Below are 26411 nucleotides of genomic sequence, written 5' to 3'. Positions count from 1 at the left end.
TTCCTCTGGAATCGTCCTTAATTACAATTAATGTTTCAATGACATTCCTCTAACAAGAATCTTTATTCTCTGCGTTCACGTTGATAGGATGTTAATAACATCTTAATTTTAAATATCAATTGTAAACTGAGGATGACTCCAAAAAAAAAAACATTCTACTATTAATCTTTAAGTAGATAGGTGATTTAATGATGAGTTGGTAGATGAGGAATGCTCAGAACATCCTCAAAAAAGTTTTAATTTTATAGTTATACTTTTTACTTTTTATATTATATTATAATTAAATTTACGTTAATATTACTCTTGTAATATAAAAGAATGTAAGAATATAATGAACTTTAAAACTTCGAGGCAATACTTTTTATCTTTCTTCTACAGAACAAGATTTATTTTAAAAAAAAATTATACCTGGTATTGTGGCAATCTTATTCACTTAAAGATTAAATGATTTATACTTCTATTAATTGTTTATTATTTTATTCGAGTATCAATTACCGCTAGGGTTTTGTCAAATTCGACATGTCGCCTTTTAGGCGATTTCAGGTGCAATATGGCGGATAAATTTTAGCTAATGGTAACTTTAATTATAAGTTCGCAATATTTAAATTTCACGTAACCAGCGTAACAGACTAATACAATAATATAGCCTAATGTAAATAGTTTTGGGCTACTTTGGGTTAGTCGCCACATTGGCGATACAGGTGTAATCAGTGCAGCGTGATGCAATGCAAAAGTCGCCTAAAATCTAGTTAACGCTTATTACTGCGCTGTACAAATGTACAATATCTACTGTTCTCTCTCTTAAAATTAATTACTAGATACTTACGTGACGTTCGACATCGTTTTAAAATGCGGTCGGTTTGAGGGCAACGATAAACTTAGGTGACATTAGAAGTAGGTTTTGTGAAAGTTATTTTGTCGTCGTAATTTTGTCATACTGACGTTTACTTGAATAGAATCCTTATTTTATTTACTGCTGTCGTTATGACTGCACTCATTCGATCTACCTAACGCGTCGTCATACGTACATACGATATAGCGTTAGAGATGGTTTATGAGAGGCCTTTATGTGACATAAACCGGAGACGTGGATGCTTGGCCACTTTTGATACGCAACTGTAATTCTCTATGTTCTTGATCTCATATAAAATCGCACGAAGAATTTTCCAGGCGTCGAAGTCCCTCGCGATAGCCAGTACATAGTTTCTCAACCGTGAAATCGATTGTTATGTTTTCCGTTCTAATTTTATTGAATCGCTTACTAAAATAGAATATTTACTGCTTCAGTTTGTCTGCCAAGAAGGGACTTAGTTTACAATTTCTTCTCTTAATTTCATACATCTATTCATATTTTAATAATTAACCTTACATTATTCGTATTTCGATGTAATTGTAAAATTTTTTTTAAACGTAGACATGATACAAATGTTGTAACTACAAATTTTTGTTTGATCTAATATTACATTAATATATAATACATTAATATCATTTTATCCAATTATTATAGTCTTCATACAAAACTAGCATTTTACATGCATAGAAAAAATTTCTGAATTCATACGTTACTGTTCGATCTATCATAAAATAGAACTGACATAAGGACAATTGTATATTTATTATTAACAATGGAAATTTTACTCTTAAATAAAAAATTCTTAAATCTAAGATGAAATGATCTTAGCATCGATTTCATGCCAAATATTATGACGCCAATATCGTGTGTTACAACATTGAGTAAAGATTCTAAACATAAGCATATATATAACCTTAAATTTATTACTCTTATCTCAAGACAATAAGTCAATCTTATTCTCTTAATTCGTGATAAAAGAATAAGAACTGTGATCTAATCCTAATATTATTTTATTTTTATATTACATAAGGTTGCCATAAGATTAAGTACGTCAAGAATATTTTTATCTCGTTATTAGAAATCCTTTCTGAGAGGATATCTCACGTCTTTCTGTATCTTTTCTAATAATTTATCTTTTATACTTATCTTATGTCTGAATCCTCTTATGTCTGACTTATCTTATGTCTGAATTCTCTCTTATTTCTATCCTCCTTCAATTTCTTAGCTCTCTCTTTCCATATATTAAATCAGCTAACAAAATCTAATATTTACATACATGATGAAGGAGAGACATCATCAACATCAGAATAAAATACATATTTGCATTAATTTTAATGAAGTTGCGTATTTTATCGCGCAGAGATATATGAAGCTACACTTGGGATTTCTGTATTTTTAATTAATAACGCTGTTTGGGCCACACTTTTAACAGCAGCGCGTAATTTCCAGCCGGGCAAAGAGGCGTCTCTTCGGGGAAAATCGCTTGGCGACTAACTCTATTAAGTAGAACATCTCTTTCGCGTCGCGACAGCAACGTGTCACTCAGTCCGGTTGATATTGCAGGCATCCGCTCTGAAAATACACAACCATGATGAAAACTTCGTTGGGAACTAGTGTATACTAAAACTCGCGCCTTCTCAATGATTAACAATCCGTGTAGCGCGTACTTTGTGTATGAATTCGATTTTGGCCCAAGATACCGCGATAAATGGCAGCAAAGTATGGAAATGAGAACACGCTCGGAAAATGTTCCGCGGGGAAGCGCGCGTGCATAAATTATAATTATAAGCTTAAAAACGAAGGTACGGGAGCAAGCCTTCCGGGGGTACATTAGAGATTGCGTCGCACAAAGATGATGCGTAAAGACGACTTAATAGGAAATTTCTTGTAATTCGATTACATCCTGCCGATATATCGGTAACTCTCTTCCTTCCTTTTTCCTCCCCTTTACAGTCACCATGCTATCCGAGGTGTATCAAAATATCTGGTGGTCGCTGGTGTGAATTCAATAACTCTAATGTATTTGATCGTACCGTGAGATACTATTCGTATAATGCATTGTGTCCCCGTCATTTGGCCTAATACGGATGTGTATCTCGCTATTTTTACGTTTCTTAGAATTATTTTGGGCAAAGTAAGGACATAACATGAACATGTGCGCTTAAAATATATTTTACGAAGCTCATATTTTACAGTATATTTACCTTCGGCTCCATTTTTACACGCCGCTATAATATATATCACTTTATACCCGGACTATTTTGAAACACATACAATGGCAGCTTATTAGTTAAATGGACGACGGTAATATTCTGTTCCTCAGAAAAAAAATGTAATGAAAGCTGCAGATTTCTTTTTGAAAAAAAATTATTATCATAAAAATTATTTCATACGTCCGGGTAATGTAATATAAATTCGTGCCAATTACGCTTTCTGTATATTTTCGCCTTATGAAAGAGTTAATTAAATGTTCTACATATTTTATGAAAATAATAATAACGTAAAATTTTAGGAAGGTCTAGTAAAGTCTAATTACGGATTAATTGCAAATGTCTGAATTCTGAATACCTGATCATGCGCCTTGGGCATAAATCTGTCTGTATTCTGTCTGTGCGTTTATGCGCGTCCTCTTTTATAAATGAATATCGTCACATCAGTTTCGACACCGGTGTATCGTATTGACACGTACTGAAACGTATCGACACAGATGTAGGGCATATATTGATTATTTTGCGCCGCGAGAAGTTTTTATGGAGAGAAGCGCGAGAAAACGACTGCGAAGAAACCGGTGAGGTGTACATTTAGAGAGCCGTGAATAAGCAGGCTATGTAATCACGTCGTGTTCTCTGACCGATCATCATTGTCGTTAGCAGTGCATCATAATCCATTATACTACCACCAGACCACCTCTTGCGTGAGAAGATCATTATTTAATCATTATCATTCTTACGTGACATTATCGCAGGATTTTCGCGCTATTTCGCCGGCTTTTATTTGTAAGCTAGGATAGGGAAGTAACTCATTAACTTGTAATGAAGTTACGGTTGGAGTTACTTTTTTCTCAGTAACTTAACTTTCTGTCTTTCTATCTATACTTAATTTATAGTGAATTTGATTGGACACATTTATAGTGCACACTGGTGCATATTAAAGTCATTGTATATTGATTTAATCTGAGTGTAAAAGTGAAATACAAATATTTTGTTTGAAAATACATATTGTACCTAATAGCATAATAAAGTGTTTTAAGTATTTTATAGTTTAATCGATTCCTATATTTATAATAAACATATATATCTTTACGTCAATTTGTATACAATGGCTTTAATATGCACAGTGCATACTGACAATGAGAGTATTTTATAGTTTAATCGAATTTGCTATTAGTTATATTTTTTTATGACTAGTAACTAATTTTAATAGTTACTTACGGTTACTTTATATTAAACTTATTCCTCAACATATAACTTGATCAAAATGAAGTGCTCAGTGATTATTTCTTGTGATTGAAATATATCTTTATCCCTAATAAAATCATTATATTCTGTAAATATCCGTATTAAGAATTAAACTAGGAGCTTTTAGAATGTCTTAATATTAATCCGATAACTTTATTATTTTTATTAAATATAATTTCAATTTCAAGCATATATATTATTTTTTTATAAATAACATAACATATATATAACCGAATATTTAGTATATAAATAATTCAAAAATAATTTAGTAAGAATATAATGTTAGAATATAAGGTTCTTGTATTTAAAATGTTAATGCAAAAAATAACAAAAAGTTAACAAAAAATGACTCGTTACTTTTTAAATAACTATAATTATTAATTTTAAATAACTATAATTGCGTTACTTTTCAAAATCGGTAACTTGTAACAGTAATTGGTAACTTGTAAAAGTAACTTACTTTTTGAGAGAAAAAAACTATGACCTCAATAGTCAGTTACTTTTGTCAAATACTTTTACAAAGTAACTTTTGTTGCAAGTACGATGAGCAGCTGAAGATACAAATTTTCGTTCTTTAATATGAAAAAAAATTTATTGTACGTTTATTTTTACAGAATATTTATCTGTTCTTACATGATTTTGCTGAGGTACCTGAAAATTTGACTATATTAAAAAAAAATTTTAATGCTTTTAGCAAAACTATATACAGTTGCGATTTTTTTTATAGTAACCAAATATTTTGCTTATATAACAAAAAATTGCTTCTGCAAAATGTATTTCTATGTTTTGTAAATAACAAAAATTAAACAATTTAGTTCGCGAAATTTAAATTACTTAGTTTTGTTCAGTATATTTTAAATAGAAATATTTTTTAAATATATATTTTAACTAAACTTTTGTTATTACAACAAATTTTGATTTACAGAACAAAACATTTTTTCTATTTAGTGTACACAGATATAGATTTGAAAGATTTTTTAATTGTTGGACCATAAAAATAATTATGTAACACGTTCAACTAATTGCTAGAATGTCAAAACTTTTTACAGCATTATCATCAAGTTTAAGTTCTACATAACTATTTTAATGACTCAACAAAATTATTTTTAGATCTTCATCTAGCTAAATTTTTAGAAATTTCAACTAAATCGTTTTTTCTGCAATTATATGCAGAGTTCTACGGATGAATTTTATTCATATTAATGATCTTCATTCAGATTAATCGAGCGAATGAAAATCGCATTATGTCTTTTTATGGAAAAGTATTCTAAAATTGACTCAAAGTTGTTTTTATACTTACTGAATATCAGCGAGCTATATAGAAATTTTTTGCTGAAGTATTTAGAAATAGCTAGGTACAGATATGAAAATAATTTTGTAATTGGAGGGGGGGGGGAGGACTATCATAATAATGTACGATGTCAAAATTTTTTGCAACATTATTCATCATATTTAAACGTTTTATATAATTATTTTAATTATTATAAGTTTAACAAGATTACTTTTAAATCCGTGTCTAACTAAATTTTTAGATACTTCAGCAAAACCGTTTTTTTCGTAATTAAGAGGATGTCATCTTAAAATATCGCGCGAGGAATATTTTACGGCCACTACTAACGCGATCCATAATTTCATAATCCAGCTTAAGTGGCGCGAACAAAAGTACCGAGTGCGCTTGTCACCGACAAACTTACGTTTAACCGAGTCCACTTCCTCGCACTCTTATAAAAGTTTAATTGACCCAATTGATTAATATCGGACGGCAACTGTAACGCGAGCTATGGAAGGATCCGGACAAATTTCTTTCCGTAGAAAGAGGTAAAATTTTAATGGTATTTTAATTATACGTAAATTAACGTCATCTGATTGTACGAATAATATGATTCGATCACATGATTACATGAATATTCAAATCGCGAAATCAAGAGAGAATTCTTTTTACAATTGAATTGTTTATTGTCCCAAAGAAGTATCCGAATGTAGAAATCTGATTACAGATTTATCGTAAGAAAGTGTGGAGAATATATAGCTCAATAAATTAATCCCTTTTTAATTTATTTATTATCGACTTTTAATACTTGATGCGAAAATATAATTGATAGGTACTTTGTTATCAGCATGTGCACATCTTTTTCGCATCTCGTATTTTATCAGTATGTTAATTTATAACTATGAGACTGTGGACGAATATTTGATTTTATGTATAAAGAAATATTGTATTTTGAGAAATATCGCGGTTGGAAATATTAGCACGATTTGCACGTACGCAATGATTTGCACGTACGCAACGATTATTTCATTAAGTGAATTTGACGATTCTCTCTCCTCAGTCTAATATCGTTAATGAAAAGTCCGATTTGCATAACGAATCAGCGGCATTTTGACAAAAACGAATGCCCGGATGACTCCGAGTTCGTTCTAGTTTGAAAGATAGAAGGGGACACGTAGCGAGCGCGACAGGATGGTTAACGCGATAAAAAACTTACTCAACGCGCTTTGACATGAATGAGGTTCGCTGTAATGATACCAGAAATGTGGCCACTAACTTATTATAGTACGCCTATAATCAATGTTTCAGCCATTAGAATCAGGAAGTTACACAGAAAAACGGTTTGCTGAAATATCTAAAAATTCAGCGAGAAGCAGATCTATAAATAATTTTGTTAGATCATAATTTTGTTAGATAAATTATTATTAGGACGATTAAGCTGAATGTCAAAACTTCTTGCATTGCTCATCATTGAGATTCCTATATAATTATTTTGATAATCCAACAAAATTATTTTCATGTTTGTATCTAGCTAAATTTTTAGATACTTTAATTTAAATATGACGATAATGTTGCAAAAAAATTTTGACATTTTAATAATCAGCTTGAATGTCTTATATAATTATTTTGGTGGCTTAATAAAATTATTTTCAAATCTATATCTAAATTTTTAGATATTTCAGCGTAAAATCGTTTTTTTCTAATGCTTTGGTTTTTCATATTCGCAAGTCGACATTATCAATTTCGTGCTACAACACAGTGTTCGCGTACGCATTGTACGATTCGTTTTTAGCAGTGAAATGTTCAAACGTTTGAACTCTTTCTTAAAGACAACTAATTCTGCCTTGAAAGAAAGAAAAAATTAACATAATCGGTAAATTTATGCAAACTGTTTCGACCACGAAAGCTGATTTCGCGACAGTGCAAAGTTTTCGATGTCTTTCTCTCTCTCTCTCCCCCACCCCCCCCTCTTCCCTTTTCCGCGTCTTAAGGTACACTTCCTTCCTCAATGCGAATAAAATGGACGAGCTCGTACATTTAAATCGACTTTTGCGGTGTCGTTTGCAGCGATCGCTCAAAACATGTCCACCGTCGTAATTTTATACGGAACCGCATTCATTACATCGCGGACAAAGGCGGATAAAAGTTAGGAATTATAGCTCTCTGTCGCATCGTTTTTCTCGCTCTGTCCGTTGATGTTATTGCAACGTTGAACATCATTCATAACTCGGATTCCGCACAAGCGAAAGTCAACGATAACACGAGAAGCGTTTTCCTGTGCACACACATCGGTCTTTACGTATATTTCTGCAGGAATATATCTATTCCTCCGGGTGCGTACCTCCTGTTGCTCGATATTCTATAGATTGTGTAAAGAGCAAACAAAGGAGAGCGAGCTGAATAAATCGGTCATCCTCTGACGGAACTGTCCTTTTTATTACATGAATGGTATGTAATTTATTTTATTCTGACATCATTCGGAGAATATGAAATCTGGAATTTGTGATAAAAGGCAGTAGTATAAACAAGCTTTGCGTTTTCCGAAAAATATCTCGCTCTCAATGTCGTAATCAAAATTTCCAAGACCAGGTACGACTTAGGTACACTTCTCAAGGTGCATCGCGCTGCATTCACTGCAATGTGCTTTCTGCTGCAGGGAGGTACCTTAAAGTCGTCTGAGTAAGCCTTCGTTTTACCGGAAATCATGAAAAGTGAAGACGCAGGGGATAAAATACGCAGAAGTTAAAGAAACGCAGGGAGAAAGAGGGAGAATTGCAAGATACATTGTAACTGGGTGTCTCGTGGCATTTTAAACCGGAAGTGGGGAGGATTGTGCGCGGATCTCTTCTCTCCGGCGGTCCACCCATCACCCCTCGCTTCTTGTTCTCATCCTCACGTTTCTTTCAGTTCACTTTACATCTTTCACTCGTTTTCCTCTCTTTGTCTTGGATGTAAAGCGCGAGATTTTCGTGCTATCTTGTACTTGACGCATCCGTAACTGGAACGCCCCCAACATCGATTTTAAGATTCAGATTCTACCTAGAGAGCTTATTATGATTCTTGAAATGAAAATTATATACAAAAGTGAATAAATTCACTAGATATTGACCAATAGGTCTATTCGCGTTGATTACACTTTTTATACTTTTCTTTTCCTCTCTTCAATGCTCAAATATGTATTTATTTCATTTTAGCAAAAATTTTTAAACATTTCAAACAAAGCGAACAGACCTGATGAAGATCCAGATTCAAATCCAGGCTGAGGTAATATTTTTCACAATAAATTAAATTATTTACAATTCTTAAGATGCTTAGATTAGCATAAAATTATTAATATCCTTCTAAGATACTTATTAGCTTTAACATTATTAAATTACTTGTCAATTTAATATGTGATTTATACTACTTTATTCTGTCATGAGTGCTTTTCAAAACCGAAAAAGATTTCGGAATGCAAAATTGAATATGTATATAAATTCATTCTGAAATAATTAAGCATTAAAAACCCTTGGATAAAAAATATATTTATTTTGCTAATTGATTTAGATCTAATGAAGTTATAAATATTCTAGAAAATTCGCTCACTTTTCTAATTTTCTCCTCATTTCAAGATTCATAATAGCGTCTTGATAGTGTAATATTCGCGATTCAATATTTGCGAACCAAAATTCCACATGACTTGGCGATCATCACATTGATATGCACGAAACGTGCGTGTACATGTATTTTTTCTCTCTATAAAAGAAAATAAAAATTCTTTTTAAGCGCATTGCAACGAATGCATTATGAACAAGAACGATGTTACATCTCTGACAATTGCCCGCTTTCTGGTTCAGCGATCGTGGCACCACTGATTGCAATACATTTTTCTGCCAAAGCAAAACTTTTATCGTCTATCGTTTGCAGCACGCGATTTCGTCAGGATTCCCAGGAGCTTCTCTTCCGTATGAAAATACTAAATTGCGTTATGTAACGCAATTTCGCGATGTCGGATGCATAGAAAAAAAGCCTGCACTCGTGAAGCGAAGAACAAATATATTTGTCGCGCAACAATGTGCCCCGCATACTCTGCAATTTATTTCTTGAAACTAACAACAGATTAATGAGTGAAAAATATATGAGGCAAATTATACAATTTGCGCAATTTCATTAAAATTAGAATTTAAAGCGCACATCGCGAACGTAATATGTTTATAATTATTAGATGGAAAGAACGATTTTGCTAAGTATCTAAACATTTAGATAGATTTGAAAATAATTTTGTTAAACTATCGAAATAATTTTGTCAGAGACTCAAGCATCATGAACAATACTGCAACAAATTTTGACATTCTAACTAGTTTGAATATCCTACACGCAAACTTCTAGAATAAAAAAAGACTATAAAAAGTTCTAGGACTAGAATGTTCACTGCGATTATTTTGCACGTGTTAGAAAGAGATGAAAACAATTTTAAGTTATTCTTGTTGTGATCCACCTATGCACATGTATGCGTATTGTCTGCTAATATACCACATGATTGTATTACGTAATTATGACTACGTTTTGTTATTCATTGCGAGTACTGAAAATTTACTATACTATATACATAATGTAAACTTATAATATATAGATTTTCCATACTTGCAATGAATAACAAAGCGCACTCTCTATATGATTTATATATGTGTAAGTAAATCAAGAAGTGGGAGCCCTTATTGCGGAAGTTTAATATTAAACTAGGCGACTAAGTGAACAGTCTAGTTATAACACTGAAAAAAGAAGTGTTTATTTTTTAGATATTTAAATGTTTTATTCTTGTCTCCGTTTTTTAAACACTAAGGGCCAGTTATTTTATCTTCAGATAAACTATGTGGTAATTTATCTATTTGATAAATAAACATTAAAAGTAAGAGCATAAGAGAGTAAGACAGTGAGATGAAATTTACCGAAAAGTAAAACAACCCAGCCTGAAAGATTTAGTTTTAAATTTTTTCAATAAACAAAACACTATATGTTTGGATTTAAAATACATAGTGTAAAAGTAAAACATGTTAAAGTGTTTAAAAATGGAAACAAGAATAAAACATTTTAATCGTAAAATTAAACACTTCTTTTTTTAAGTGAAGGCTAGTAATTATAGTCGGTTCTTATATTAGGTGTTGGAATTAATTCGTAGCGTTTTTAATGAAAGAATGTTATTTATTTCACATGAGCATTAAAAAATACATTAATGAAAGTACTTCCCATCACTTGTAAAACGCTACGAATTAATTCCAACACCTAATATTTAAGATCGTTTTAAGTACAGTCTTAAAATATCAATCACAGAATCGTATTAATATCTTAAGAAAGAATCTTACAATAAGAATCAACTATGAATACCGATCCAAAAATCTCTGTAGTTTCTACATAATTATTTTGATAGTTTAACAAAATTACTTACAGATCTAACTATATAGCTAAAGATGTATTTGGCTAAATTTTTAGATATTTCAGTAAAACTATGTTTTCCGCGTATGAATTTTACATATAATATACGTTAAAGATTAACCGCCAATGTATTAGAAATAAGATTGCAATAGAGAATTATTAAAATAATAGCAAAGAAAATGTACTGAATATTTTTATGCGTATTCAATTTATATCTCCATAATATTAGATATACCTCCAGTATTCACCTTCAGCTAAACATTGTTAAGGAATGAATGGCGCAGAGATCCTTTGTGCAGCGGTTTATGAACTTGGCTAAGAGTTATATCGTCTTTACCGTTTTATCAGTCTCGCAATAAATTTCGATATACTTTGACCAGAAAACCGCGAATTTCTCGGTGATCGACTAATATTCTAATAAAACTGGCTTAATTTTATTGCTCTTTTATATAGACTACTCTCTTTTACGAAATTATTAATTTATTTATTCCATTGTGGTAATACTGCATCGATTTTATTTCCATTATTATTGCCGTTATTTAAATTAATTGATAATTGCAGTGAAGATATGTGAATTTATAATTTCCCTGTGGGACCATTGGCGAAAGGGAAAATTTTTATCGAAGAATACATAATACGTTATGACAATTTTATCGAAGAATATGTTATGATAATATTTCGCTTTCCAAGCCTACGTAGAATATCGTATAGAGTGTTGACAAACGGCCGTCGTGTGTTTTCTTTCGATCGATCTTTTATTTTTTTATCAATATAGCTATTCGTAATGTAGGCATTCACGTTTCGCATAAAAGTTTATTTTTCTTTTTACTGCGATCTATTATTTTATATCTCGTAATATCAATTTGCATTTTAGTGTCTTAAAATTATTTTTTAAAACACTAGTTAGACTGATAAATATAGTCTGTGAACTTACCTTTAGTCATTAATGAGATGATGTCCATTGACAAGTTTAGTTTGAACATACTACACACAAACTTCTATAACTAGATTTATTTCGATTATTTTGCTTGTGATAGAAAGGAATAAAAGTTATTTCGAACTATCCTTGTTCTGGTCCACTTCTACATGTATGCTTGCTGTGTGTGACTGTAGGGTGACCCAGACGTCCGGTTTTTCCCTTATACTTTTTTTTTTTTTAAGCGTCCAGGGACGTTCAGCTGGACGTTCAGCTTTTCAACGTGTCCGGAGAGTACTCATTTTGAGAGAGAGAGAGACAGAGAGAGAGAGAGAGAGAGAGACCGGAAATTAAGCTCATCGCATAAAAAAATAGTAATCACTAAATCATTACTATGTATCTGATACTATGTATCTGATAAATATTATATTAAAACTACTTTTTACTAATATTAAGTACATTACATTTTTATGTTCTTACACAGTAAAAAATTTTGTGTTAAATAAGATGAATATGTTAGAAAGTAACACTTAAAAAATTAACATAAGAAGCGTAATATTTTGACACAATTTAAAAATAAATTTTATGTTAAGTTGACACATTTATAATATTAAATTTAACTGAAATTAGATGCTATTTTTGCATTTATAGTTTAGGGGATGTCTCTGTGATATTAGGTGTAGTAAAAAGAAATCCATTATTTTTGCAATAGATGGCTTTAGTAATCTGTATCTCGTCTACACGTGATACAGATTACTAAAGCCATCTATTGCAAAAATAATGGATTTCTTTTTACTACACCTAATATTTAACATAGTATATAAATTTAAGATATTTACAAAGAGGAAATAAAATAAAATATTTGTACCTTTTTACATATAAAATATGTAACTAGTTGTACAGAACATATTTCTTCAGTAAAATTAACATACGTTTATAATATATTAAATCAACACACACATTTTAATCATTTATTCTTAGAATTTATGTTTTAAAACTATATTATTTTTGTTATTTGTTTACTTGCCTATGAATTGTGTTATTTTAACACTGAAAAATGTTAATTTTTAATTTAATACAAAATATTCAAATAACACAATCATATTATGTTAAATTAAAATTCGAATATGTTAAAAATTTAACATGAAAATTTTAACAAGGATTCGTTTTAACATAAATAGTTTTTTTACTGTATAGGGTTTTTAAATATATTATTTTTTTTCTATTTTTAAGTTCAGATATACAACTTATTTTACACAATTTAATCTAAAATCTTCTCTTTTTTTGTTTTATATATTAGGTATAATAAAAATAACGGATTTCTTTTTATTATACCTAATATTTATGTCTTAGTGTCCTACTTTTCAAAGAAATATTCTAGTTTATTTCGGTTAGATTTGATCATTCTATCTATGAGTAAAAATTTAGCTACACAGATCTGAAAATAATTTTGTTGGACTATTAAAATATAATTCTCTACAGGACATTGAAATTGGTTGCCAGACTGTCTAAATTTTTTGCAACATTATCATCATGCTTAAACATCCTATTTAACTATTTTGATAGTTGATGAGTTTAACAAAATATTTTTAGATCTGTATCTATCCAAATTTTTAAATATATATTTTAAAACCTTTCTTTTTGTGTGTATAAGGAAATTTTGTGAATAATAATCTTTAAAATGATGTGATATTATGCCTGATATGTAAATTAATCTCTCGTATTAATGTCTCGTAATAACTGTTGCAATTTGGATCGGTTTGTGAATGTTACGGCACACAATCATTAGGCTTATCGAAATCGCAATTATATCTGACGATGACGTAGTGCACGAAATCGGCTGTAAACAGGCGGTTAACCGCAGCGCTAACGAGTTCATCCTCAACGTGTTTGTCGTCCTCCCCGTTATGGTGATTAATCGGTTAATTTCTGGTAATCTCGCGTATCCACAATTGAAAACGACTGATAAGCCGCATATGTTCCTCAATATATCTATATATTTATTCTATATATCTATTTTTCTATTCCACATAAAGAGAATGCAAGAGAACGTCAGAGAGATTTCTTTTTTAAATATTTTTTTTAATAATTGCTCAGATCGTACAATTCGTTTTGCAGGAAATAATATTCTTCTATTTCATGTTAATTTGATATTATTTGTTTTTTCTGATTGTGCAATCGCTCTTTCTCTCGAGAAAATAAACTCGATTCTCGGTTTTTAAAACATTTTCGTTTTTTAATACATTTTTTATAAATACATTCTCTTTTCAGTATGTTCTTTTTTAAATTATTTTAAAATTTCTTTTGTATTAATTCTTCATTTAACTTTTCTTAATTCTATTCAAAATTATTCTTTAGTTACTTTTTTAAATATATTTTTTTCTTTAAATATTCTCCTTCGAAATAAGAAAGAATTGCCAAATACGGCCAAGACTGGATCTTGATGTTTAATAATTTTTATGTCAATTTTGAATACAATCTTCCAGGTAGAAAAAATTTGCTATAGGACGAGAAAAGAGAGAAAGGCAGTGTGTCACATATTCATAATTATGACGTGAGCGGCGAGATAATTTTAGCGAGCTTTGTGAAATTTGATGAGAATTAACTCCCGAATAGTTCGGGGGAGTAAAACGAAGGCTTTGTGTGTGTTTTAAGGGTACTTGATAATTAATGTAGATTGTGTCTTATTTATATATCTTGAAAAATATGCTGGCAAATTTTGCCCTAAGATTTTAGGGCTATTCGCCGAGAGGGGACTTTGTTTGCGGCGTTTCTGCTAAACCGAAACTCGCGTCCGAGATGCAATTACTTATCCACCAATACTTAAGCTGCCGCTGTTGATACACGAGGAAAATCGAATCATGGCAAAAGACTGTTTAGATCTGCACGAACACGGCATTGAGTATCGTGCTTGTTACAACTCACGGTATTACATTAATCGGCCGATGTATTACAGTCAATTTGAGAAGTGCCGGCTTTTCCATTGACGTCACTGCCACTCGGAGGAAGACGAAGGAAAAGATGCGAAATAATTGGAAAGATGACCTATCGGGTCGCTGTTGTATCTTCGTCTCCGTTGAATAATTTCTTATTGTGTCAGTGATTGAATCGATTCGGTGATCTGGAAGTCATTGACGTTTCGGATTCATTGAGCAGACAAATGTAAAAGGGACTGATGAATTTGATTATCTCTGATAACAAAATACAATTGCAACGCATAAATTAGGTTCTTAGTTACACTTCGATGGCGGGTCAACATCGTAACAGACTTCACTGAAGATTATGTTAAATGTATAATATTTGCCGCAATGCATGTTGATCCAATTGCAATCAGTTTTTTATTATCAGAATAATAAAACTCATTTGTCGACGTTGTAGTTCACAATAAATTGTTGAAAAGCTTTGACAAAATATAGTTGGAAAATTTGAATCAAATTTAAGAATGCATTGCACGTATTTTTTAACAAAATGAAAAAAATTATGAAAAAGTCAATACGAAAAGTTTAGCGGTGATTCAGAATCTGAATAAAAAATTATTTTGAATTAGAAAAGTAGACATATTTTTTTAAAAATTAAGATTTAAATGAAAAAAATTTTATTTCAATTGCACATTTAAAAAATTTCTGTTGCAACAAAAATCTGTGTGTAGTAGTTCAATTTTTAGCAGTGTATCCTCAATCTTTAGCAGTGTAGCCAATGTTAATTAACTGTAAACGTTATAAGAATATTAAATAAAAATACATAAAAATTTATTTTAGACAGTAAAGTTTAAAGTTATTTTGACAGAAAAAATTGAGTTACTTTAATAGTAGAACGCGTTGCAACAATTAGTAAACGTATGCACATAATTTCACCGTGATAAGCAAGTTTTGATGTTTCTGATAATGTATAATAGGTATCATTATATTTTTTTTGACACATTTTATTGGTTTTTGCTTTTCAACATCTCCATTATATTACCAATATTATATAGTAGATATTTTTACACATATAGATATTTACATAATATTTTCGAAGGAAAACTGGACTCTATTTCCCTCCTTTATTTTGGAGAAATTTGAAAATGAAATTTCGCTTTTGCCAAAAAAGATTCAAATACTTAACAGACGGAAAGTTAATTCTTAATACACACGATAATTTTCTGGTCCAAAAACTGTTAAATATAATTTTTCATATACTTTAACATTTTTAGAAATTTGTAAGATTGTATATTAAAAAAAAGGAAAAGATTGAGATCATTATTTAGCCAAGTATTCTTAATATTTAAAAAAAAAAGAGTGTATATAGAACATGAATAACCCAATCGTGTGAATTAAAGGAAAAAATATTGATTTAACACAAAATGTTTAAATATTAAATATAAAAATAACACAATATGTTAAACATTCAAATAAATAATACATTATATTAATTTAACATATTTTAATTAATAACACAATAATGTGTAATATTTGAATATAATATAATATTATAATGTAATATTTGAATATAATATTAAGACATTCTTCAAATTTTAAGACATTTTAAGGCAATTTTAACCCATTAAGGACCAAGATAAATTTTTTTCTCAAAATTTAAAATCCTTTTAATGATAAGCTACCATGCTTTAAAGGAGCCTACTTGTCAAAAATTTTCCCTGGATCATTTAGGCAGGGGGGGATGGTTGATTTTGCGACCATTGGTCCAAATTTGGTCTCAAAGTTAATCTATTTTTTTGAAAAATCGACCAGCGGTTCTTAATAAGTTGAGACGATTTTAAATTAACACTCGGGTATGTTAAAAAGTTAACACAAAAATATTAGCAAAAATCGGTTTCAAACAAATATGAAATATTTTTTACCGATCGTATCATAGGATATAATAAGTTTTGAACTGGAAACAATTCAACTTGCTGTAATGCGTACCAGTTGTTATCCGATTCTGCGGGTTTCATCTCCCTTGTCTATTACCGAGTATCAATATCTTTTCAACGATCTACTCCCCGTCACGAGTATCAATGGGAGCTTATCGATGTCATATGACGGCGTACTTTGTCGCTTCTTGCCTGTCTTGTAACGTGTTATGCCGATCCCAATCTTCCTGTTCCGAGTCACTATCTTCGCGGTTTATAACCCGTGATCAGTGATCGTCATGTAAATTTTCGCGCGGCGCGGCAGGCGCTGAAATGAATCGCGCCAGTGTCTTCTGCGCCTCTCATTCAATCAAAATGCAGGACAACGTGATCGAGTGCTCGCGCCTTATCGTACTTCTACCTGCCGCTCGTAAATCTCCTTTTTCAGCCGCGATTTTTCTTTCCTTCTCTCTTTCCCATCGTTTCTTCCACTGCTTCTTCCACCACTTACGCTAGCAGTTCTTCTCCGGATGTTCTTTAATCGGCTGCACGTTTTTTTTCTTGGCGACTGGCGTGCTAATTGCTGCGGACACCACGTGCGGAATCTCCGGTATGGAAATTCGCTCTGATTTTAACGGGATCCAAAAATCTAGAAATCTAACAGTGGAACATCGTGAAATGCAGCCGCGGAAATTCTTGTCGTTTTAATCCTTTAGATGCAGCGATCTACAAAAAAAGTATTTCAAAAATTATTCACAAGCGAAATAGTAAATGTACCGCGTTTACACATTTATACTTAATTAATTATTTTTGCATTAATAGATATAAATAACAATGTCAGATGGATCGACAGTGGGAAGCTTTAAAATTATCATTCGCTTAAAATCTTATGGAACCGATGTGAACCTAGCGTCCAACTTTATCAAAAATAAAAATTAATACCGTAGCGCGTTTGTACTTCGTTTGTATCTGTTTATATCGATCATTATTTCGTTTGTACTTCTCTTACTTTTGTTTGTACCTCAAAGGGTTCGGAGCGCTTTGCAATTTTTGCGCAATCCTTGTATAGCGAACTTGGTCAATTTTCAAGATATCGAAATGAGAACAACGGCATTCGAAAGAGGATTGTTTGTACTTGTTTGTACTTCTCTTATTTTCGTTTGTATCTCAAAGAGTTTGAAGACAGCGATTTCAAAATTTCGGAAATGCGCCAAGAGGAAAAGTCGGCCATTTTAAAAGATATCAAAATGGGACCAACATCATTTGAAAGAGAATCATTTGTATCTGTTTGTACCTCTCATACTTTGAGGTACAAACGAATACAAATAATTCTCTTTCGAATGCCGTTGATCTCATTTCGATATCTTGAAAATTGGCTAAGTTCGCTATTTAGGGGTTGCGCATAAATTGAAAAATATCTCCGAATCCTTTGAGATACAAACGAAAGTAAGAGAGGTACAAACGATTCTCCTTCAAATGGCATAAATGAAATTAAAAAATCTTAAAGTTGCGCGCTGGTCATTTTTTTATTTTTCACTTTTTGTTTAATTGTTTAAGGTACAAACGAAATAATGATTGATACAAATAAGTACAAACGAAGTATAAACGCGCTACGGTATTAATTTTTATTTTTGATAAAGTTGGGCGCCAGGTTTACATCGGTCTTATGAACATTTCATACATGCATTAAATAGAGAAATGGAATTCCTAATTAATGTATATTACAATAATATAAGTTAATAAGCAAGATATATTCTTCAATGATAAATATACTGAAAAAAGATAAAATATATTCATATAGACATAATTCCATTTCATCTCCTTCCACGAGTCGCAGCTATTTCTGTGTCGTAGTAACTCTTGACTTATCATAATTGATCCTATTTAAATGTTCCTAAGCAACATTTCATTTCCTATGTACTTCACTTTCCTATACAATTTTGCTGATTATTTTGTAAATATTACTTCGCTGTGTTTCGCGAGTTATTCCAATTTGTTCTCTCGAAAAAAAAACATTATGTAAGAAAACTAAAAACTACTGCAACTCTAACGCATACTTTTCTCAAGAGAATGAACTGAAATAATTCATAAAACGCCATGGAGCAGCGTGTATAAAATAGCAAAAGTTATATCTGATTTTTCTTTTACGGACGTGTCGTCAATTGCAACGGAACAGGCCATGGTATAACATTAAAATGCACTGAGAAAAATTTTTTTGTTAAAAATAAATAAACCAGAAGATTCTGATCATATCAATTAGAATTCTGGTTTATCTTAACTAGAATTTAGATTCAATCAGAAAATTTTGATTTTTTTTTTCATTTTTAGGCATTCCAATTAATACAACCAGATTTTTTTTCAGTGTAAAAGATTAGAATGGCGGATTTAAAGCTTCTCATTTGCTGTGAATTTAACGAGTTATAGTGTCAACTTCAGTGTCGTAAAAGAGGTGACAAGTGTACAACGTTAATTCGAAAACACTGGCTTCTGTATATTACTCTAGACCGCTAACACCTAGCGAATTCACGGTAAAATATAATGCTGGTAGCCATACTTACTATGAGATAAAATATCACATACTGAGTGTTTAAGAATATTGTGAAAGATAATGCAATATGCAGTAAGAATAAATATGTGCAACACACACTAATGCCCATTTCTACCAAGATAGATACTTTAATCTCGATTCTTCTCAACTTATTCATTTTTTCTCATTTTTATTGTTAGTCTTAAAAAAATGAGTTAAACACACAGCAAAAATATTATATTTGATCAAGGTGGGTCTTCGTGCTTAAATAATATTTCTTGTAAATTTTACAATTTTCAGTTCAAGCAAACTGTGCGATTATTTGTCAATCTTGAAACAATGCTAATCGAAGTTGAAATAGTAATATCACAAATTAATTAACAAACAATTTAATATTATTGATGCAAATAATTATCTTAGATTATCTTAGAAAGCTGTAAATAATTTATTACAAAAAATACTACCTCAGCCAGGATATAAATCCGGATTTTCCTTATTTCATGCGGGCGTTCTCTCAATTCAAAAATAAGTTGAACCAAGCAATTAATCTGTATTGGTAGAAATGGACATTAATCTAAATGAATAAAAGATAATATTATTGATTTTAAACAAAAATGTCGAAAAAGCCTATGACATGCTGCATACTTAATAATACTTGTTGCATACGAAATTTTACACCTTGTACCTACACGACTTTTATTCCACACTAAGTACAACTTTATTAGCGGTCTAGTGCAATATATGGAAATCTGTATTCAAAAATGTCTCTTATTTGCCATGCATTATGCAAATGCTACATAACGTTACCATCTCGAAAATGATTTCCTCTCATCCCCGATCTGCAACAAATTGCGGAGCATATTTGAGTTTTCGGATGAGAGGATGAGAGGATGTGCTCTGCAAAATTGCTCGTCATCGCGATGTTAATGTGTACGTTCATGATTTATTTAAAGAATAAATGATGCTAGATCTGCCACTGATTTATAGACGAGCGCGTCGGATCGCGTTAACAATGTTAATTCCAATATATCTGACGATATATTGGAGGCTTAGATTTATTTTAAAAGACAAATGTTTAATCAAAATAAAGTATAATTCTAAACTGTGCGAATCAAAAAAATATATAGATTTAATATCGTACAGTATTTATATGTATAATTTTTACATTGGTATTGATATAAATTAATACATATAAATGAATACAATTTCATAGATGTAAATTTAACAGTATAGTTTAAAACCTATGGTATGAAATCCACACCATCTTGATGATATTTATATCAAGATCAACACGGTGAGAATTATAGGTCTGTTCTATCTCGAAGAATTCTGAACTAGTTCTGAACTAGTTCAGAATTCTCCTGTAATAAGTTACAAACTATACTTGTTTCTACTATAACAAACTATATCTGCCTCACTTTAACTTATTGCCAGTATACACCAGTTCAGAACTTGAGGTGGAAAAAGTACAGATCTTATATTTGAACGATACAACGTATTAAAAATATAACTAGGAGATTGCTCATTCTGGGTCTTCTGAGCATTTAACTTTTTAATTTGATGCTGAAGATGACTCAAAATGGAGTTGAAACATTCAACCAAGTAATTTGAATATAAAACATTTTAAAATAAATTAATTAATGTTCTAAATACCGCATTGTAACTCTCTTTAGTCCTCGTTTTTATGCTTTACTTTTTGATAATTTTGAGAGCCTGGATGTTAAATATAATTCAAAATAAAATTCTAAGATCTAGATTTACAACTTATAGTTAACTCTTAACCGAGGTTCAACTTGTTTTCCATCTCGTTTTAATTCTAGAATTGAAAAGAGGTAATGAATAAGTTGAATTTCAGTTAAGAGTTAACCGTGAGTTGTGAAACTAGATCTTATAATTTTATTTCAAATTATATTTCATACCCACGATATTAAATATATTACATTTTTTAAAATGTGCTGGCCTTTGAGCTGTACCAATCGTTGATATAAAAAGTGTGTTTTCGCTTAATTATCATAAATTTAGATGCGATCTAAATTAAAAAATCTTACGCTTAAACTCCAGACCAAATAATAATCATCAATTTTTCCGATTTCCATCATCATCATATCTCCAATTTTAATCTTCGGCTCTATCACCAGAGCGCCAGTTCGTTTTATAAAAGAATGTCAGCGTTCATCGAAAATCTAAAAAGATCAAATTCATTATGAATCAGTGGAACTTAACGGTCCGCCAAGCTATTCGCGTCTTTTTATCATACTTGGGTCCGCCATACCGAGGTGCTCACACGTTTTACTAGTCCTATCGATCCTCGATACGTCAATCCATGAGCTTGCACCGCATGTGTTTACCCGTATCCATATCGAACGTCGCATTTCAAATTCGATCCCGACAGAGAACCCGATCACGTATGTTTATGCAACGTGATGCCAACGTCAGCATCCTGCGATCTCGAGTTGGACCGCTCTTCGTCACCCTTGCCTTTTTTCCTCTTCGTTTCGCTACTTTTAGCCAACGAAACGTGAGCGGCACACGACGGGTGCTAAAGAACGAGGGTTGGTCGACGATAATGGTTGTGGTCTTACCCGTTGCACAACGACAAGGTGTGATATCCACTTGCACAGCTACCCCACCTGTCCCACCGCTTGACGAGAATCAAGCGAAGCAATTAGTGTTGTCGTCAACGTTAACGAAGTTTTCCTTGGGCGGGCGAAATATTCGGAAGAGAATTAAGGACGAGGAAGATAAGAAGGTCGCGAACTTAAGCGCCCCTCAGTCCTCGAATCGATCGCGAATTTTCGATCTCAGGATGATGTATTTCGAAGTTGAATGTATTTGAATAAATTTCAAATTATGGGACTCGATCGGATCGATCGTTTCATTAAACTGATTATGAATCAGCCGAATGAATCCCACGAAAATCATTTACCGTTCATATATACGAGATGAATACTAAAGGCCATTTCCATTTTCTAAACGTCATTTCGAACGGCTTGATGACTACGATAATTCGATGATTCTTTTGCTTGTTAATATATATAAGGTCATTTTAGGTTATTTTTGATAACTTTGAAGCTTTAAAACTTCAAAAAACATATCTGTGCGGATAGAAAAATAAATAAATTACAAAAGTACAAATATCGAAACTAACTAGGTGCTCGTGTAAGAATCCAAATTCTTTATTAAATAACAAATTAATTAGACGTTTCGACTCACTTTTAAGTCATTTTCAATAATTAACAAAAACAAAAATATGGCTGAAATTATTATATTTCAGAGATTAAAAAGAATAGTCGAATATATTAAAATAGAGAAAAAAAGAATATATTCGAAATATACATTCGTAAATATATATTTAAAATATTCATTGCTATTTAGCTATATTATTAACTATATTAAATTAATAATTGTATAATTTTAATTCTTTGAAGATTGAAATATCGATATTGTTTCGATCTTCAAAGATTTTAATATAAGTTTCGAATCTTCGAAGGAAATGTCTTCGAAGCAAATCATCAGCCTTAGAACAAAATAAGAGACAGACGCATAAAAGCTACGAACGAGTGTATCATTATTATAATAAATGTAAAACAATTGCTTCCGCCTTGGCGGCGAGATACGATCGCGACTTTGATGCAGTGCTATTACTATTAATCAATAAAAAATAAAGAATAAATTTAATAACGCGTAATTAAGATTTATTGGATTGCGTGTGTGAATGCGAACTCGCCCATTTATTGAATTATTTTAATTCAATGCATACACAGCGTATCGGAAAACGCGGCTCACATCGTGATTATAAGTACAGGTGTGCCAAACATTTTTACGGACGAAGGCACCCTGCACATATTTGATATACCACCCGGAAGGTGTCCCGATTTATGGAGGTAATCTAATAAGAGAGAGAAAGATGTGTCTCTGTATGTGGATGTATGTGTGTGCGCATCTCTACGATCGAAGCACACTCGGCACTCGGAGAATTCTCGGAAAAATGCTCGAAAAGTCACGGAACAAAAATTCACATCGTACGAGCCGTCGGCTCGTTGGCCGACCGATATATATTCGCAAAATCAGAAAAATGCGACTAAATTATTCTTCCTTGGTAAAAATACGTGCCATTTATCTGACGTTACTGCGCGCATCCTCGCGTTCAAGAAATCTTTAAGTTCTTTAAATAAGAGAATTTTGCAGGAATCATATCGTCGCTTTCAGGATGTAATGCATAATGCATAACACCTCCAGAAAATATCTAATGTAATTTATATCGGCGAGTAATCTTCCTATCGTCACTTTTTTCACCGTCACTGTTGTAACACTTACTTGAATAAAATTTTAATCGCGAAGAAGAACTCACGCAAACTTGTTGAGACTTTCTGTTTCGGAAGGAAAATAAAAAAATGGGAGAACAATTTTTCAATTAATTTTACAAGTATAATTAATTTTTTTTGTTTAATTGTTGCCAAAGGAAATGAAAAATGTTAATGTTTATCCGACTCTTATAGTGACGAGAAATTGATGCAGCACTCGTTAATTGACTTTTTATTCTCGAGATTACTCTCGCGCAATATTTTATATTGCATTTTATATATTACATGTATAAAATATTATATTTTATATTTTATATATTATCTTCCATCTATCGTAAATTTGCTTTAATAAACTTATCGAGATACACACACACTCACATCCACACACACACATACACATATATAATACTACAAATATCATATATTGTATATTTAATATTTGTAGTATAATTATAGACATAGTAAATATAAGCTACACATTCTCTGATTATACATAGAAATAACAGTTTTACTGAAAATTTAGTTAGACACACGCGCGCGGATCAAAAAATAGTTTTATTAAACCATCAAAATTTTTATATAAACTGCTCAAACTGGTTGCTAGAATGTCAAAACTTTTTTCATCATTGCTCATGCTTGAGATTTCTACATAATTATTTTGCAGAAACTTCACCAAAAAATTGTGTAGCTTCTTTGCTCTGTTAGAAAGAATTTAACTTGATGTCTTGATATCAGTTTTGACATTTCTTTGTTTGTTTCAAGTTATTTTGCTCTTTTTAAATCAAGAGTAACAACTTCATAGGAGGTGCAGTCTTATTACGTTTATGAGTGCAAGTACAATTGTAGAAATCTTAAATTTAAGAAGAGATTTGAAATTAAAGCGAGATGTTCAGAATTCTATCACAAAGTTGTGTGGGAAGTTCTACGCGCAAAAGACGAAATGAAAATTTTATGTTTTCCGTTTAATATACCATTTAAAAGCAATAAAAATTATAGGACCATACATTTCTCTTCGTAATTACTTTCATTAAAGTAACCGACTCACGGCTGTCAGCGATTGCGATCGGTGACGAAGCGAAAATAATTATTTCCGGTGGAAGCGTGAAGTGCGATCAACTGTAATACATTCGTTCATCGATAATCGGCGTCATTTAGCCGATGACGTACTCGAGCGAATATATGTATACCAGTCATAGATTTATGACCGCGCCTGTTTCGCCAGAAGCGACGATATTAAACGTTAACGTCGGATTGACCACTTTGGGGCGCAAATCGTTTAACTTGGCGTCGCTCACGTGACTTTTCTTGATATTCAGGAATTTGCGAGTACGGGGAGATTTTTATACGTATATTTACATTATGCATTTATGCAATTTTATACATTACTTTTATGCGCACATATCCATAGGTAAATTTAAAATAGAATATCCTCGATCCAATATTTATATGTTACTAAAATAAATGCCATAATAATGTCATACCAGATAATAAATGCGAGGCGAAACGTCGTTTACTCGAAAGATTCGTATAACTTTTCCATAAGCGTCCCTGTTTTTTAAAAGCATAATACATAGGCGGAAACAATGTAGTCCTTAATCCGTTAAAAGACCATGTGACACGGTGTCCTCATAAAAGCGTAACATTTTGACACGGGCAGCGGCCGCGTAAGCTTGGCTAAGCGCCAATACATGGCTATTAAAACAGCCATTAAAAATCTGCATTATAATTCCTTGCATGCACGCGGAGATAAACAACATTGTCAAGCTGATTAATGTCGAACACGATAGTGGAAGCAAATTAACTTTACCTTTATTATGCACAGTTTAATGAAGCACATTTAACTGCGAAAATACTATTAAAAGGTCCATGGCAAGCGTGCTTCGAAAGATGTTTTTTTTTCTGTATCCTCTACTTGCAAAAATACGCTGCTGAATCTTCTCCATATTTCGAGGAAAAATACCTACAAGTTATTGCAGAAGAATCACAGAATTTTATATATGAGTCTGTGAAAAGAATAAAGAGAATCAATCAAAGATTGAAGGTTGATGATTGGTTGATAGTCGATTATATCGATTTATCGTGATTGCATCCGCGGAAGAATATAAAATCTAATAAAGAGTTTCCGAGTCAGTAAAAGAGTTAAAGAGCGTAATAGACGATTATGAGAGAAGAATTACGTTTGAATTAAAATAGACGATTTTCAATATTTCCCATGAGTTTGATGCGAATAGAAATGTTTAATTGTTGAAGATGCTTAAAGATGCCGATTTTTAATTTATAATCGCGTGACGAACCTCGTAAAAGATTTCGTTCGCTACATAATCATGTAAATATATTCGGAATAAATGATGATCATCTATATCTTTGCGTACAATAAAAATTGAACACAAGATATAGATAATCATAATTTATTATATTTTAAATTATCACTTATCATCAACTTCTTCTACAATATTATGTAGAATATTTTACAATATTAATGAAGGCAAAATGAAATATTAAAAAGCCAAGAAACGAGCATGGAACAAAAGATATTAATGCCTTTCGTACAGTAACATATTTTTACGAGAAGATGCAGAATAAAAAGAATATCTTCTAGCACGTTATTTATAATAATTTGTTTATCGTGGATCTTTTTAATAATATTTTCACAACTAAATACGCTCCATTAATCTATGCATAGTAGAGTAAATTCGCTTTGTACACGTACGAATTTTTATTTAATATTTTAATGTACGAAGTAAATATAATAATTAATATATATAACTAATATTAATATATATAATTTATATATAACTTTGTTCTTAAAAGTGAAAGTAATACATATTAAGTTTATTTAT

The 26411-nt window shown here is 31.4% G+C and overlaps 1 protein-coding gene across 4 annotated transcripts in view; it reads left to right on the top strand.

Annotated features, from left to right (window-relative positions):
- LOC105146935 (uncharacterized) overlaps nucleotides 1–26411 on the top strand; it is a 104396-nt gene that overhangs the window by 10758 nt on the left and 67227 nt on the right. The window contains exon 1 of one of the 4 annotated variants that reach the window (XM_087408599.1): nucleotides 7826–8029. The exons of the other annotated variants lie outside the window; for them this stretch is intronic. Coding sequence (XP_087264725.1) covers nucleotides 8027–8029 — 3 coding nt within the window. The 5' untranslated portion in view covers nucleotides 7826–8026. Of the gene's footprint in view, nucleotides 1–7825; nucleotides 8030–26411 lie in introns of those variants that run through there. 4 annotated transcript variants of the gene reach the window in all.

The sequence above is a fragment of the Acromyrmex echinatior genome, chromosome 1, assembly GCF_024713525.1.
Source record: "Acromyrmex echinatior isolate Ae372 chromosome 1, ASM2471352v2, whole genome shotgun sequence".
In the NCBI taxonomy this organism is placed as follows: Eukaryota; Metazoa; Arthropoda; class Insecta; order Hymenoptera; family Formicidae; genus Acromyrmex; species Acromyrmex echinatior.
The sequence above is the reverse complement of the archived record's forward strand: the minus strand, read 5'-3'. Positions and strand labels throughout refer to the sequence as shown.